The 14237-nt window shown below is 59.0% G+C and overlaps 2 protein-coding genes across 2 annotated transcripts; both read right to left on the bottom strand.

Moving 5' to 3' along the window:
- Window positions 1-299: 299 nt before the first annotated feature.
- Window positions 300-1176, bottom strand: HDHD3 (haloacid dehalogenase like hydrolase domain containing 3). Its single transcript, XM_074846208.1, has one exon. The coding sequence runs from the start codon at window positions 1165-1167 to the stop codon at window positions 451-453; it is 717 nt and encodes a 238-aa protein (XP_074702309.1). The 5' UTR covers window positions 1168-1176; the 3' UTR covers window positions 300-450.
- A 442-nt stretch (window positions 1177-1618) lies between these two features.
- ALAD (aminolevulinate dehydratase) lies at window positions 1619-11145 on the bottom strand. Its single transcript, XM_074846205.1, has 12 exons — window positions 11087-11145; window positions 6864-7011; window positions 6633-6683; window positions 5785-5881; window positions 5268-5403; window positions 4724-4807; window positions 4020-4108; window positions 3653-3708; window positions 2862-2949; window positions 2214-2300; window positions 1853-1982; window positions 1619-1752 (listed from the first exon to the last, which is right to left on the bottom strand). Exons 1-12 carry the CDS (start codon window positions 11142-11144, stop codon window positions 1670-1672), a joined length of 1107 nt encoding a protein of 368 aa, XP_074702306.1. The 5' UTR covers window position 11145; the 3' UTR covers window positions 1619-1669.
- Between the last annotated feature and the right edge of the window lie 3092 nt (window positions 11146-14237).

The raw sequence follows: 14237 nt of genomic DNA, 5'->3' as shown, positions 1-14237 counted from the left end.
TGGCAAACCTGGGTACACCGAGGCATGCAGGGTCTGCGCGGGGGGTTTCTCTGCTCGAGACCTTCCCTGGGACGAGACCAACCCCAGCTCTGCTGGTGCGCTTGCACAGGGGATGCTCGAGTCTCTCCCTGGGGTTACTGAGAAGGGATAAACCTCAATGTCTGCCTCCATCCCTCCTGCCAGGATGAGCCTTCGGGAGTGCAGCTTAACCCCATCCCCAGCTCCATTAGGGGAAGACCCCACTGCTGACCCTCTTCCATAGTGTTTTTTAGAGCTATGAAAGACAGCAGCAGCGATGCTGAGCATCAGATGCGTTTTATTGCTCCACAGGCAGCACTGCTCCCTGTGCTCAGAAGTGCTCCCTTCTTTTCCCTGCCCAACCAGCAGCAAGAAATCACACGCCAGGACTGGTTCGCTGCTCGGCAGCAGCGCTGCTCCCCCGAAACACAGCTACCCCTTCTCAATCAGAGCCAGGAGGTGGCTGAGCGTGGGCAGGACATGCTCGGGGGGCACCTCCGGCTCCTCGCCCTGCCCAGCCACCCAGAGCAGAAAGCTGTGCATGCCCACAGCTCGGGCTGCCCGGTAATCCCGGGTGTAGTCATCCCCCACATGAGCCGCGTGCTCTGGGGGGACCCCGCCAAGGCGCAAGGCTTTCTCAAAGATCCTCCCATCTGGCTTAGCGAAGCCCACGTCCTCGGAGGTGAGGATGAATTCAAAGTGGTGCCGCAGGTTGCACTGGGAGAGGATATTTTCCAGCCGGTTATCGAAGTTGGAGACAACCCCCATGCGGAAGCCACGCTGGCAGCACCGGCTCAGGGTCTCGCGGGCTCCCGGCAGCACCTCCCAGTTACGGGCGCTGCAGAAGTCATGGTAGAGGGTTTCTGCCATCAGTGTTAGGACTCCGTCGTCGTGCACGCCCGAGAGCCTGAAGGTCTGCTTCACAACATCGACCCACCACTGCCGGGAGCTGAGCCCCTGCTCTCGGCCGTAGTTGGGGAAGTGCCGGCTCTGGGCTCCATACGCCTCCCGGAATGACCGACCAAGAGCCTCCGGCTGCACCCGGACCCCGTGAGCCCAGGCCTCAGCCGCGTAGCGCTCGCCCACCGGCTGCCGCAGCCGCAGCAGTGTGTCCTTCACGTCCCACGTTAGTAAGCGGAGCCTAAGCATGGGCTCAGCAAAGCTCAGGACTAAGGGAAACCTAGAACAAACAGGGAGGTGAGGGCCGGGTGCTCTGCTGGAGGGAGGCGGGACCGGGCGTGGCTCACGCTGGTGGGATCAGCGGGGTGTGGGCACCGACCCTGTGCCCACGTCACACCCACGGGTGCCAGTGTCCCTCGTGGGGGGCTCTGCAGGGCGATACGGCGGGGGAGGGGAGGCCCCGCTGCCGCTCCCGGGGTGCAAAGTTTCCCAGGCCGGGGCAGCTGCACCGTCCCCCCGCCGTGGGGCGGGTGCACCTGGGGCCGTACCCACGGTGTGGCGGGGCTGGGGGTGCGGGTGATTGGGGCCCAGGCGGGCCACCGCGGGGCTGGCGGGGCGGGGAGGAGCCGGGCGGGCCGGGCCGGGGCCACGCGCGGTCCCGGGGCCCACGGGCGAGCCTGCACCCACCTGCGCGGCGCCACGGCTGCCCCGGAAGTCCCGCCCCCAGCCCCCGGAAGTCCCGCCCCCCCGCTCAGGCCCGTCCCGCCGCCGCCGCTTCCTCCCTCAGCCAGCGCAGCAGCTGCGGCGCGAAGTACGTGATGATGGCGTCGGCCCCTGCGGAGAGACGAGACGCTGGAGCCGGCCCGGGGAGGGGGGACAAGGGGACAGGGTCGGGGAGGGGAGGGGGAGCAGGCCCCGGCGCCGCCCGCCTCACCTGCGCGCCTGAAGGCCGTCACCGCCTCCCTGACGGCAGCCTCCAGGGTGAAGGCCCCGGCCTGGGCCCCGTGCCACAGCATGGCGAACTCCCCCGAGACGTGGTACACGGCCAGCGGGTGGGTGGGGTGCTGAGGGCAGCGAGGGAGGTCAGCCGGCGGGGGACACCCCTCCCCGTGTCCAGTGTTCCCGCACACCCCAGTGCTCCCAGAGGAGCTCCAGCACCCACCTCCACACAAACCCAAGTCACAGCCCCTCTGGTTTGGATATCCAAACCAGCCATCCTGAACACGCGCCTCTCCCCCTGCCCTTCCTCCTCCAGGGCCGCCCCATGCCCTTGCTGGCATGCAGAAGGAGCTTACTCGAGCCTTGACATCCCTCACAAGGTCCAGGTAGGGCATCCCCGGCTTCACCATCAGCATGTCCGCTCCCTCACGCACGTCCCGGTCCTGTGAGGGGAACATGCACGTGACCCTGGCAGCTCGGGGTCGAAAAACATTTTCCAGCAAGTCCACGGTTGGTTTTCCCCAGAAGTTTGGACTTGGCAGTTGTTTTTTGCAGAGGGATCACAGAAGGATCACTAATGGCCCCAGGAGCCAGGGTTGGGCTGTGATGGGCGAGAGCCGACACTCCCCTCACCAGACACCCAGCGCCTGGGGAAAGCCAGCGGCTGCGTGTCCCTGGCCCTGACACCCCAAGCCACAGCAGGGTATGGGGTCACCAACTCCACAGCTCCCAGCGCAGTCCTCGGGCCCACGCTAGTGACCAGCTCTCTGGCAGGCCAATGGGCCTCACGTTTCCCTTGCTTGTGGACAGGGAAGACCCTTGACCATTTTGGCTGGTGTGCCCCCTGCCCCCAGCTGATTCCAACACCCCTGATCTCGCTCTCCCCAAACCTTGATGCACTGCTGGGTGCTGAGGCTTGTCAGCCAGGCACCATGTGAGGGGTTTCCAGTCCCCACAGCCATAAACCCACCACCCTTGGCGCTGCCCGGGGCAGGCTCACTCACCACTGCACGCATGGCCAGGCCCCTGGCGCCCGGGGGCAGCTGGTAGCATCGCCTGTCTCCGAAGGCGGGTTTGGATAGCGCGGCGTCCCTGGTGACAGGCAAGGCAGAGGGCGGGGGATGAGGACCAGCATGGCTCCCTGTGCCTCTCACCTCACAGAGCTTCAGAAGCGTGAGGACAGACTAGGACAAGTGGCTGAGCCAGCGGGGCCTGGAAAAGGGGGGCTCTCCAGACCCAATTCAGCACCCCAGGATCACTCTGGGAAGTCCGACGGGCCCAGGCTGTCCCTGGGAGCCGTGCTTCAACACCCGCTGCCCTCCCCATGCCCAGAATCTGGGGTAAAATCAGGTCAGACGCTTTCCTTTTTTCCAGGCAGATCCCTCAGGGACACCCTGTTGGAGTCAGGCCATTCTTGGGACAAGCCAGCTGAGCTGAGGTTTGTCCCTGAACCCACTCTTTGGGGCAACACCAGCTCCTGCGACTCCTGTCCTCACTGCTCCTGGCAGCTGCAGGCAGCTCCCTCTCGGCCTGCCTTGCCACCAGCACGGGCAGGTGAAGGGGTGGGACAGATCACCCGAGGTGATCTTCCCACCAGCCAGCCTCTCCTGGGCGAGGGACATTTGTCTCCCTTTTGCAGCAGGAAGCAGGAGGAGAGCACTCCAAAGCGACCAGCGTGGCCCCAGCTGCGGCCCAGGCTCTGGCTGAGGCCAGTTCCTAAATAACTACACGGGGACACACGTCCCGGACAGAGCAGCCCTGGCTGGGGACGCTCCAGGCTGAGGGACAGACCCACCTGAAGGGACCGTAGAAGCACGAAGCGAACTTGGCACTGTAGCTCATCACCGAGACCTGCAGAGGAGGGCGGAGCCGTGAACGCCAGGAGCTCGCTGCTGCATCCCAGCACCGGGGCAGGAGTGATTCTCTCCCGTGACTGTTTTATACTCTGCCCCACATCCTCCTCCCCCTGCCAGAGGCCTGGCACCTTGTTGTCCCCATGTCCCATCAAGGACATTTCCTTCCTGTGTGCACTGGGACAGGGAAATGCCCGTGGCACATCATGGCCAAGGTGGGGGTTTGCTTCTCCCACCGCTTGCCCGGTCCTGCTGGGGTGCAGCCTCCCTGCGGACGTCACCCCTGCCTCTGGCACAGCCAAAGCTCACCTTGTTGCCCAAGTCATTGGAGATCAGCGCTGCCTTTATGGCCGCGATGCGCCCATCCATCATATCTGAGGGGGCAACGATGTGGCAACCTGCAGGGAAAGAGCAGAGATGCTGAGAAGTGCCCGAGGCTGTGAGTGCCTGCAGGAGGAGGTGACCCCAGGGCCAGAGGGGCCCCGGGTACCCGCAGCTCTGCGGGGGCAGCGCACAGACAGCAGGGGGAGCCTCCCCCAGCCTGGAGCAAAAGCACTCCCAGTTGGAGCCAGGCCCAGTTTGCTTTTGGGCCTGTTAAAAGCGAGAGGGGGCAAGTCTGTGTGGGAATTAAGAACTGGTGGTTAGCGAAATGTGAACTGAGCTTGAGGTTTGAAGAATGATTGGGGGAAACTGAGGCAGCATTACGTAACACCGTGTTGTGTGAAAAACAACAGTAAAAAACACCCCCTGCAGAGTGTGGTGAGCATGTAAGCAATAAACAGGCAAAACCTGAAGGTCAGTAGGATGTAAAAGTAAGAACAAACCTATGTAATCAGGTGATAGTAAGTTGGGAGATTGCACAGTGTGGCGGCATTTGCTCTTGGCAATGTCCCCCCTTCAACAAACTGGTGTCAGTTTGTCTTTCTTCTGTGCATCGCCCCGATCCTGGCTGGACCGAGACCGACAAGTCCGTGAGAGTTAAACTTGGGTACCACTGGGAGGAGACTCCCCACCTGCTTTGGCGTAGGCCAGCGCCACTTCTGCCAGCCGCTGGCAGCTGATCTCGTTCTGGATGGTGCCATCGTCACGCAGGATACCTGGGAGACAAAGCCGGGGTTACGCGAGGGGCCGGACAGCCGGTTGCCTCCATCCCTGGGGTGGGGAGCGTGGCTCTCGGGACAAGCTACAGAGATCCTAACAGCGGGGAACGTGTTAAGGGCGCTGGGTAAGGAGCAGGAGACCAATGACGCAGCCCTCCAGGGACTGGACACAACACGTAGGTTGTGGGGAGATGGGGACACAGACGGGTGCTCAGACAGATTCAGATGGCTGGAGTGGGTGCCTTAACCACCCATGCCTCCCACCCTGCTGTCAAAACCCAGGAGAGGTCTCCCCGACTCAGCTGCACCAGTACTGGGAAGCCAAGTCTTGGGGCAGGAGCTGGCCAGACCCCACCAGTCCACGGAGCTCCTCAGCAGAAAATGGAAAATCCCCGAGGACTCCCAGCGCCAGGAAAATGCCCGAAGAGCAGCCCCGGACCCCAGGCTGTGCACTCACCGCAGTGCCCATGGGAGGTGTAAGGGCACAAGCAGACATCGCAGGCAATCAGCAGCTCCGGGAAGGTGGAGCGGATCTTCTTGATTGCCTGGATGGCAGGCGTGTCCTCCGCATCAGCTGCGGAGCCTCTCTCATCCTGCGAGAGGAGAAATGCCTCAGCACACAGGGCCGAGGGCTTCCCACCGGCTCCTGTGTGGCAGCAGTTCTGCCCTGGAAACGTTTCCTGAACCGTGAGACCCTGTAACGCCGGGCGGTGTGACCACCCCCGACGGAAAAGAGCAATGGAGTAGTGCCTCTGAGTAGTGAGTACAGGTCCCAGGGCCACCTGCAAGAGCTTTGGGAGCTTTTTGAGTGTCACTACAGTCTCCCATCCCCATCCTGCTCTGCTGAGCAGGGTGCAAGCATGCCCAGAGACCCTGACCTGCTCCTGTTTGATCAAGAGACCCCCCGGCCCCACGCTGCTCTCCCACACCCCTGTGGCTACCCCAAGCCCCCTGCCACCACCACGCACACTGACCTTGTGGCCCTTGCTGGGCACCCCGAAGATGAGCACACACTTCAGACCGTCTCCGACGAGGGGACGCAGCATCCCCTCCAGCTTGTTGACTCCATACCTGAGAAGAGCAAAGTGAAGGGGGCTGCCAGGCACCCAGACCTGCTCCGTGGGGTGAGCTGGTCTGCGACTTGGATGCTGGTCTGTGAGCGATCCAGCATCCACAGGGATCCACACCAAGCAGCAGCTGGAGCTACAGGGGAGGTGTTGCCTCAATGCTGGGAGGAACAATCCGAGACCTTATCTGGGGCTACAGGAGCGTTATCTGCCGGGCACTGACACTCTCTGCTCTGAAAGGACGAGCATGCCCTGCCCTTGGATCCCTTATCTTGGCATCCCTGTTGTAGATCCAGCCCCTCTCCCCACAGGACCCCCCCGCCCTGGCGCCTCTCTGACCACAACCCCGCTAATGCAGCAGCAGATGAAGACGGGACCTGCCAGTCCAGCAAGATCTGACGCAGGACCAGAGCCTGTATCCCTGCACAGGTTTTTCTAGCTGCTGCTGGAAACCCCATTCGCTTCCAACTTTCCCACGTGCCCAGCCCACACAATGTGTGACTGCTCTGGGACATTGCAAGACCCTGGTACTATTGCTGCCAGTACTGGTACCTTCCCAGTATCCCCAGTATAATTCCTTCCACTCCCTTGGCAGACAAATGCTCCTGCCCCGCCTGACACTGGGGGATCCCCACGGCACAGACAGCAGAGGGTTGGAAGCATCACCCCTGGCCCATGCTCATCTCAGGCCACACATCAACCCTGCTCGGGCACGGCAGCGACCGGCATGCAGCTCAGCAGGGCTGGATTCTTACCTGCCTTGTCCAGGGAGGCTGGGGATAGGCTCCACCGCATCAGGGCTGTCACTGCAGGACGTGGATGGGACAGAGACGTGAGGACTCGGCATGAGAAAGAAGCCCCTACCCCAGGCTTCTCCACGGGGAGTCTTTTGGGAAGTCTGAACCTATCTAAGAGCTCAGGGAGCACCTAAGCCAGTCAACCTGAGCTTGGCCCATCCCTAACCCAGAGAGCCAGGGCTCACTCACGTGACAAAAATGGGGTAGATGAGGTTGGAGGCATCGAGGGTGGTTGCCGTACACTGCCAGGAACGTAACACCGGGTGGAAGTAGCCACTGTGAAGAAGGGAGTCTGCCTGCATCTTGGGCCTTCCCTGGGAGGCTGTGGAAGGAGACTCTGAAACACCAAAGGAAACCAGCAGGCTGATGAGTGGGGGTGTCCTGGTCAGCCGCTGCTATTGGCACACGCGAGGTGGGCGCTGAAATCCCGGCAGCTGCTGCAGGACTGTCCCTGTCCCGCCCCAGGCCCATGCGGGGAGCACGAGCTGCAGCCCAGGCGGCTTCATCCCAACTCCCCCGGGCACTGCCCTGTGCCCGGCGGGTGTTGCAGGACCCCGTGTCAGCCGTCACAGTACAGCACTTTCCATAAACAGGGATGATGCCGACTCCTCCCCACAAAACCTCCCATTTCTGTGTGTGAAATTACCAATTTACAGCCCCCAGCCTCCTCCTCCAGAACCATGTTCACACAGTTCAACGCTACCACCCTCCTCAGGCTCCCTCTGTTTTAGCTTGCACAGCTGTAACAGCAGTTTTCTAATGACAGGATGGTCATTGCGTAATTCCTTTTACTTTTCCTTAATGCTGTCTGTGTGATACAGCTGTTGTACATAGAGCGTCAAAAGCTGCTCTGTGTAGCACAAAGTATTTATGGCCACAGTTTAACGATGCAGTTACAGAAGAGCAGGGGCACAGGAGGGGAGAGAGGTGCAGGATCATCCTGAAGTCACCAGAACTTTAAACCCCCAGTCACACAACTCCAGTGGCTGGATAAAGAAAACTTGGGAGTTGGGCAAAACTGATTTCAGGGGTAACAAAGAGCAATTACCAAACATACATAAATCAAGTGTTAGCTATGTTACTGTTGAAACTTTTTCTGTAGCAATATTTTCTTCTGTAACAGTCAGATCTAGTAATAATTCTGTGATTAGACCGTTAAGATTTAAATTTCCACTAGTGCTAAATTCTAACCAACATGCGGTTGGTGAGAGCGTGGCGGAAGGGCTGCCCCGGGACGAGCCATTTGGCTGCAGCACAGAAGACAGCAGCTGTTACAGCGCCGGGAAACGGAACCTGAATGCTGGACTGCCTGTACAGAGCAGCCTCAAGGACTTCTGGCTGCGCGCACAGGACGCACCCCACAAACACCCAGAGGAGCCAGGGGTGCCCCGGGAGACAAACAGCAAAGTCTCTACTGGAGACCACAAATTTTGTTTTGAGAGCTGAAACCCGAGGGAGGCGGGCAGGAGGAGAGCTGGAGACGGGCTTCTCTGAAAAAGCAAGTGGATTCCTCTGCTAGTACCCCTGGGCAGGGCAGGGCTTTCCCTGGGAGACAGAGCGGACACGAGGATGGGACCTGTCTTGGGGGAGCAGCCCTGTGGTCCCCAGTCTCATCGCAGGAGGGATAAACCCCAGGCAATAAACCTCGCCGATGCCTCGCCTGCACCCGGCTCTGCAGAGAACAGACACAGCTCAGAGCATCCCCGGACACAGTCCAGGGGAGAAAGTTTAACATCAGCACCCACGACACCAGTCAGCAACAGAGCTGTGCACGAAATGGCTCCATTCTTCTGGAAAACCTTTAATCTGAGGGTTCACCTATTTTACACACTCAAGATCCTTCAGATATTCTAATGCTAAGCAAATTCTCAGTCTGTATCAGGCTGCCCCAGTGCATAGGGCACTTGTAATACAGGGGCATCGCGTCCAGTCCAGGGCTTGAACCGAGTCTCTCATACCCCTAGCAATCACCTCTGCTTGGGGATGGGGGAAAGGGCACCTCTCACTTACTTACAGGCTTACACCTATAAAAATGCTGCATAAAAAAATCAGACAGTGCTCGTGGGGGATGCAGACCAGCTGACAGGCATGCTGGCAGTGTCATGGCATCACTTGGCAAGTAATTTTTAGCCCTGGAAAGCTGCCGCTCCAGTCCTTACTCGAAGGGAAGGGGACAGCCCTTGGGTGAACTGGAGTTGGCAGCTGCAGCAGGCAGCGCTCCAGGCAGGGCTCCAGGCAGGGCTCCAGGCAGGGCTTCAGGCAGGCAGCAACCAAGAACAAAGGGCTTGGTGAAAAAAACCCACCTCGAGAATCCAAAAAATGCTTTAAACAGTTAATCCCACCGCGGGGGAAGGGGAGGGGGGACATGGGGTGGGAGCAGAAGCACCTAACTCTGCATGGGACAGATAGAAACCTCAGCTCCAGAAACTGCCCTCCCCGGGCAAGGAGGAGACGGGCACCCGGCGGAATTGCAGAGCGGAGATAACGGCCCGGACGGGTGGGCCCGGCGGAGCACCCGTCTGCTGCGAGGCCAGCGGGGCCGGGGCCCTCCGTCCCAGCCCCACGCGGGGGTGAAGCTGCTGCCAGCCGAGGGCTGCGGGGTCCCCTTGCCCACGTGGGGCACCCGGTCGGACGAGGGCACCGGGGTCTCACAGCCGCAGAGCCACCGCACGCCCCGCAGTGCCCGACCGCCCGGGAAGGATGGGAGGGATGCAGAGCAAGGACTGAAGAGTGCCGCGGTGAGGGGACGGTGCACCACAAACTCTGTGCCTGAGAACGGGGCGGTTTCCCCCCAGATGCCTTTAGGGCTCCCAGCAGAGCACAAGCGCCTCTTTCTCTGACATGAAAGGCCCAAATCTGTGTCTTTCTAAAGCATTTTGCTTCATGCACACCAGAGCATCAGTAAAGAGGAGTTTAAGAACAACCCTGCAGCTCCTGAGCAAACAGCTCTGCTACAGAGTGGCTTCACCTTTGCTCCTCCATGCCGGGACTGCTCGAGGACCAGCCCAAAACCACAGCACCCAACCCTGCGCCTTCGTCCAGCCCGGGCCCGCCACAGTGACGCAGGTGCCTTGCCATGTTCGAGGAAAGGCCACAAAATGAGAGACCCATGCACACACCACACAAATGAAACAAACTGGGTGGACAGGCTGGAGCCAGACCCAACACATGCCAACGGTGAGCTGCAAAGGTCACAGAATCATCCCGGTTGGAAAAGACCTTGAAGCTCCTCCAGCCCCACCGTGAACCTCACCCTGACCGTTCCCAACTCCACCAGATCCCTCAGCGCTGGGTCAACCCGACTCTTCAACCCCTCCAGGGATGGGGACTCCCCCCCTGCCCTGGGCAGCCCATTCCAACACCCAACAACCCCTTCTGCAGAGAAATCCTTCCTAAGAGCCAGTCTGACCCTGCCCTGGCGCAGCTTGAGGCCATTCCCTCTTGGCCTGGCGCTGGTTCCTTGGCTCAAGAGATTCATCCCCCCTCTCTGCACCCTCCTTTCAGGGAGTTGCAGAGGGCCAGGAGGTCTCCCCTCAGCCTCCTCTTCTCCAGACTAAACCCCCCCAGTTCCCTCAGCCGCTCCCCATCAGACCTGTGCTCCAGACCCTGCACCAGCTCCGTTGCCCTTCTCTGGACACGCTCGAGTCATTCAATGGCCTTTTTGGAGTGAGGGGCCCAAAACTGAACCCACTCATCGAGGGGCGGCCTCACTAGTGCTGAGTACAGGGGTGAGATCCCTTCCCTGTCCCTGCTGGCCATGCTATTGCTGATACAAGCCAGGATGCCATTGGCCTTCTTGGCCACCTGGGCACACTGCTGGCTCCTGTTCAGCTGGCTGTCAATCAACACCCCCAGGTACCTCGTGTCCCCCCAGGACAAGAGGAGGTTCCGGCATTTTAGGATATAAAAACAGACGCGGCCTCATCGAACGGTGCACAACTATTTACCTGAAGCCCAAGCGGGAGCAGGGACGGCCCAGAGCGAACCAGGAACACGGAGCTCCCCAGGGTGTTTTTTAATTAAGAGCCGCTAACAAAGGTCAAGACGTTATAAAAGATTTCATCTTCCTCATGGGATCTGGAAATGGGGATGCTCGGCGGGGGGGGGCTGTAATTACACCGCTGGACGAGCGGGCGCTCACGACCGCCGCCAGCCCGCAGCATCGAGCGCTGGTCGGTGACTTCCCGACCGTAACTGCGGGCTACCGGGCAAAAAAACGGGCTGCCCGTTCCTGCCCGCACCCTGCCTGCACCCCAGCGGTGCCTCCTTGCCCGGTCGGGCCCTGCCCTGGGGCTCGTCCCGGCCTTCCAGCAGCCCTACAACAGGCCGGGGTCGGGGACCGGGGGGGCCGGAGCCGGGGCTACGCCCCGGCTCCGGCCCCCCCCGGTCGCCGACCCCGGCCCCGCACTCACCGATCGCCGCGTCCCGCTCCGACCGTGCGACTCCGCTGCGAGCCCTCGCGATTTGCATAGCCCCGCCCTCTAATTAGCATATACCCGCCCGCGGGATGATGGCGGGAAGTCTCGCGCGGCGGAGCGCGGGAAAGGGCTGGTGGAGGCGGCGCGGCGGGGGGGGGGGGGTGTGTGGAAGTGGGGGGAAGCAGAGTTTTGGGGGGGTGTAGGGGCATGGAGTGATCTGGGGGAGGGATTTGGGTGCTATAAGGTAGCCATGGAGCCATGTTTTGGGGTGCAAATGCAGGTTTTGGGGTGTTGCGGGGCGGGGGGGGGACACGTGGAGCCAGGCTTTGTTGATGAAATGTTAAAGGTTAAAATAAAAGCATTTCACAGGGCAAGGCCTTGCGAGGGAATAATAGGCTCAAGATAGCGGAGCCTTGCAGAAACAAAAAGATAAAAAACGTAAAACCTTGAGGAATAAGAAAACCTCCCCTGGTCATGTGCTCAGAGAAAGAATGTGCAAGTTGTGTCCTATAGATGAACTGAGCTCATTGTAATGTGAAAACCACACCTCCTGGTGAGCAGCAGCCCCCTACTCAGGTAAGACCCTCACCCTTTGAGTTTGCACAGAATAATTCAAACACACGGTAACTTTAAATCAAGACGACGCACGTTGTTAACCAGTGAGGGACAAAGTGATAAGAAACTCCCCCGTGGTCATTACAGTAAACGTGTATTCGTGTGGTTTGAAGTGCATAAATACGTCACCTGCCCGTGTCTACTGTGCCAGGTTTGTGGAATTACCACCTAGCACCCATCTCTGTGCGGCTATGGGTTAAAAAAATATCTCAACTCTGCGTTTTTCAGCTCATTGCACACTGGGTAAAAGAACCCAGATTTTGGCACAACACTGCAGGGACATAGAGCAGGGCTGGGGGTGCTGGGAGGGACTGGAGCAGGGCGTTAGGGTGCTGTGGGGCCATACAGCTGGGTTTTGGAGTGCTGCAGGGTGACCTGGAGTCAGGTTTTGGGGTGCTGGGGAAGCTGGAGCAAGGCCTTAGGGTGGTGTGAGGGGTCTGGAGCAGGGCTCTAGGGTGCTGGGGGGTGTCCAGAGCATGGCTTTGGGGTGCTGGGGGGCCCAGAGCATCGCTTTGGGGTGCTGTGGGGCTCAGAGCATGGCTTTGCGGTGCTGGGGGGCCCAGAGCATGGCTTTGGGGTGCTGGGGGGGCTCAGAGCATGGCTTTGGGGTGCTGGGGGGCCCAGAGCATGGCTTTGGGGTGCTGGGGGGGCTCAGAGCATGGCTTGGGGGTGCTGCAGGGGCCTGCCAGGCCAAGGGAGGCTGGAGCCACGCTGCAGACCTGGCAGCACACATGCAGGACACACTATTTTCTCCATCTCATCGGAGCATGGGAGATGCACGGATCAGGTTTACTAGTCTTTAGAAAGATCAAACAATAAAGCATTTTTCCCAGAAAAGGGGCTTATTCTAACATACTTTCTCATGGTCTTCTATAGCTCCTACACAACAACCGCATGTCCAACGTTAACAGGATGGGCTTCAACAGGGCCAAGTGCCAGGTCCTGCACTTGGGCCACAACAACCCCCTGCATGGCTACAGGCTCGGGGAGGTGTGGCTGGAGCTGTCTGGAAGAAAAGGATCTGGGGGTTCTAATTGACCAGCAGCTGAACATGAGCCGGCAGTGTGCCCAGGTGGCCAAGAAAGCCAACGGCATCCTGGCTTGTATCAGAAATAGTGTGACCAGCAGAAGCAGGGAGGTGACAGTCCCCCTGTGCTCTGCACTGGTGAGGCCACACCTGGAGTGTTGTGTCCAGTTTTGGGCACCTCAATACGAGAGAGATCTCGAGGGGCTGGAGCGAGGGCAGAGGAGGGCAACGAGGCTGGGGAAGGGCCTGGAGAATAAATCCTGTGAGGAGAGATTGAAGGAGCTGGGACTGTTCAGTGTGAGGAGGAGAAGGTGAGGGGAGACCTCATCACTCTCTACAGCTCCCTGAAAGGACGTTGTAGAGAGGTTGGTGCTGGTCTCTTCTCACAGGGGATTAGTGACAGAACAAGAGGGAACGGCTTTAAACTGCAACAGGGGAGGTTCAGGCTGGACATGAGGAAAAACTTTTTCCCAGAAAGAGTGGTCAGAGAGTGGAATAGGCTGCCCAGGGAGGGGGTGGAGTCACCATCCCTGGATGTGTTTAAGGGTCGTTTGGATGAGATGTTGGGGGATGTGGTGTAGGGGAGAACTTTGTAGAGTCAGGCTGATGGTTGGACTCGATGATCCCAAGGGTCTTTTCCAGCCTGAATGATTCTGTGATTCTGTCCTCGTCCTACTGCAGTGCAACACCCCGACCCAGTCTCTCCCCTCTCCCCCCAGCCCAGTGCCCCTCACCGGGAGCGAGGGTGAGCTGAAGGCTCCTTCCACCAGGGATACAACCACCAGCACCCGACCTCACCTCTCCGGTAACCGGCACTCCGCTGGTGCTCCAGGTCTCTGTGCTTCCCTCACTCCTCTCACACAAAGGCTGGGTTGCAGCAGCCTTCATCCTCCCCTTGCTGTCAGCTGCTCCGTGAGCAATTTCAGAGCGAGTTTGTTTCTGCCATCGCTGCACGCTCAGACGCATACCCATGCAGTCACAACCTGCTGATTTTATTAATTATTAATGACAGAAATAAAGAGACTCCATTTCTGTAAAAAATCTGGCTTTTAATTAGATATTGTTCCCTTCCAGAATATGCACCCCAGATATGTGCTAAAAGAGGAAAAAAGAAAAAAAAAAAAAAAAGATGAAAAAGAGCTAGAAGGAAGGCCTTTTTTGTTATTGGAGATCTTGGGAAGACATCGTCAACTCAGTTTTTTCATTTGTTGTTCACTGCCTGTCAGTAGAAACCAGACAGCTGAGAATCTTTTGCTGATTGAGTCCCTTCCAGGAGCTGGGCTTCTGTGTGTGAAAAGCCATCATGCCATAAAAGCATAAAGACAGGGTAGCTCTTGTGGGTACTCTGCATCAGTTTTTTGGTGAAAAGGACATACTATTCCTCACAAGTGCTATTTTAAAACTGCACATCAGCAAGACTCATGGGTTTTACTTAAACATAGCTAAAACTTTCCTCATTTCCGTCACCAGATGTCAGTTAAGTTCAAATACTAGGTTTACTAG

Source organism: Strix aluco, chromosome 20, assembly GCF_031877795.1.
Source record: "Strix aluco isolate bStrAlu1 chromosome 20, bStrAlu1.hap1, whole genome shotgun sequence".
NCBI lineage: Eukaryota > Metazoa > Chordata > Aves > Strigiformes > Strigidae > Strix > Strix aluco.
The sequence above is the reverse complement of the archived record's forward strand: the minus strand, read 5'-3'. Positions and strand labels throughout refer to the sequence as shown.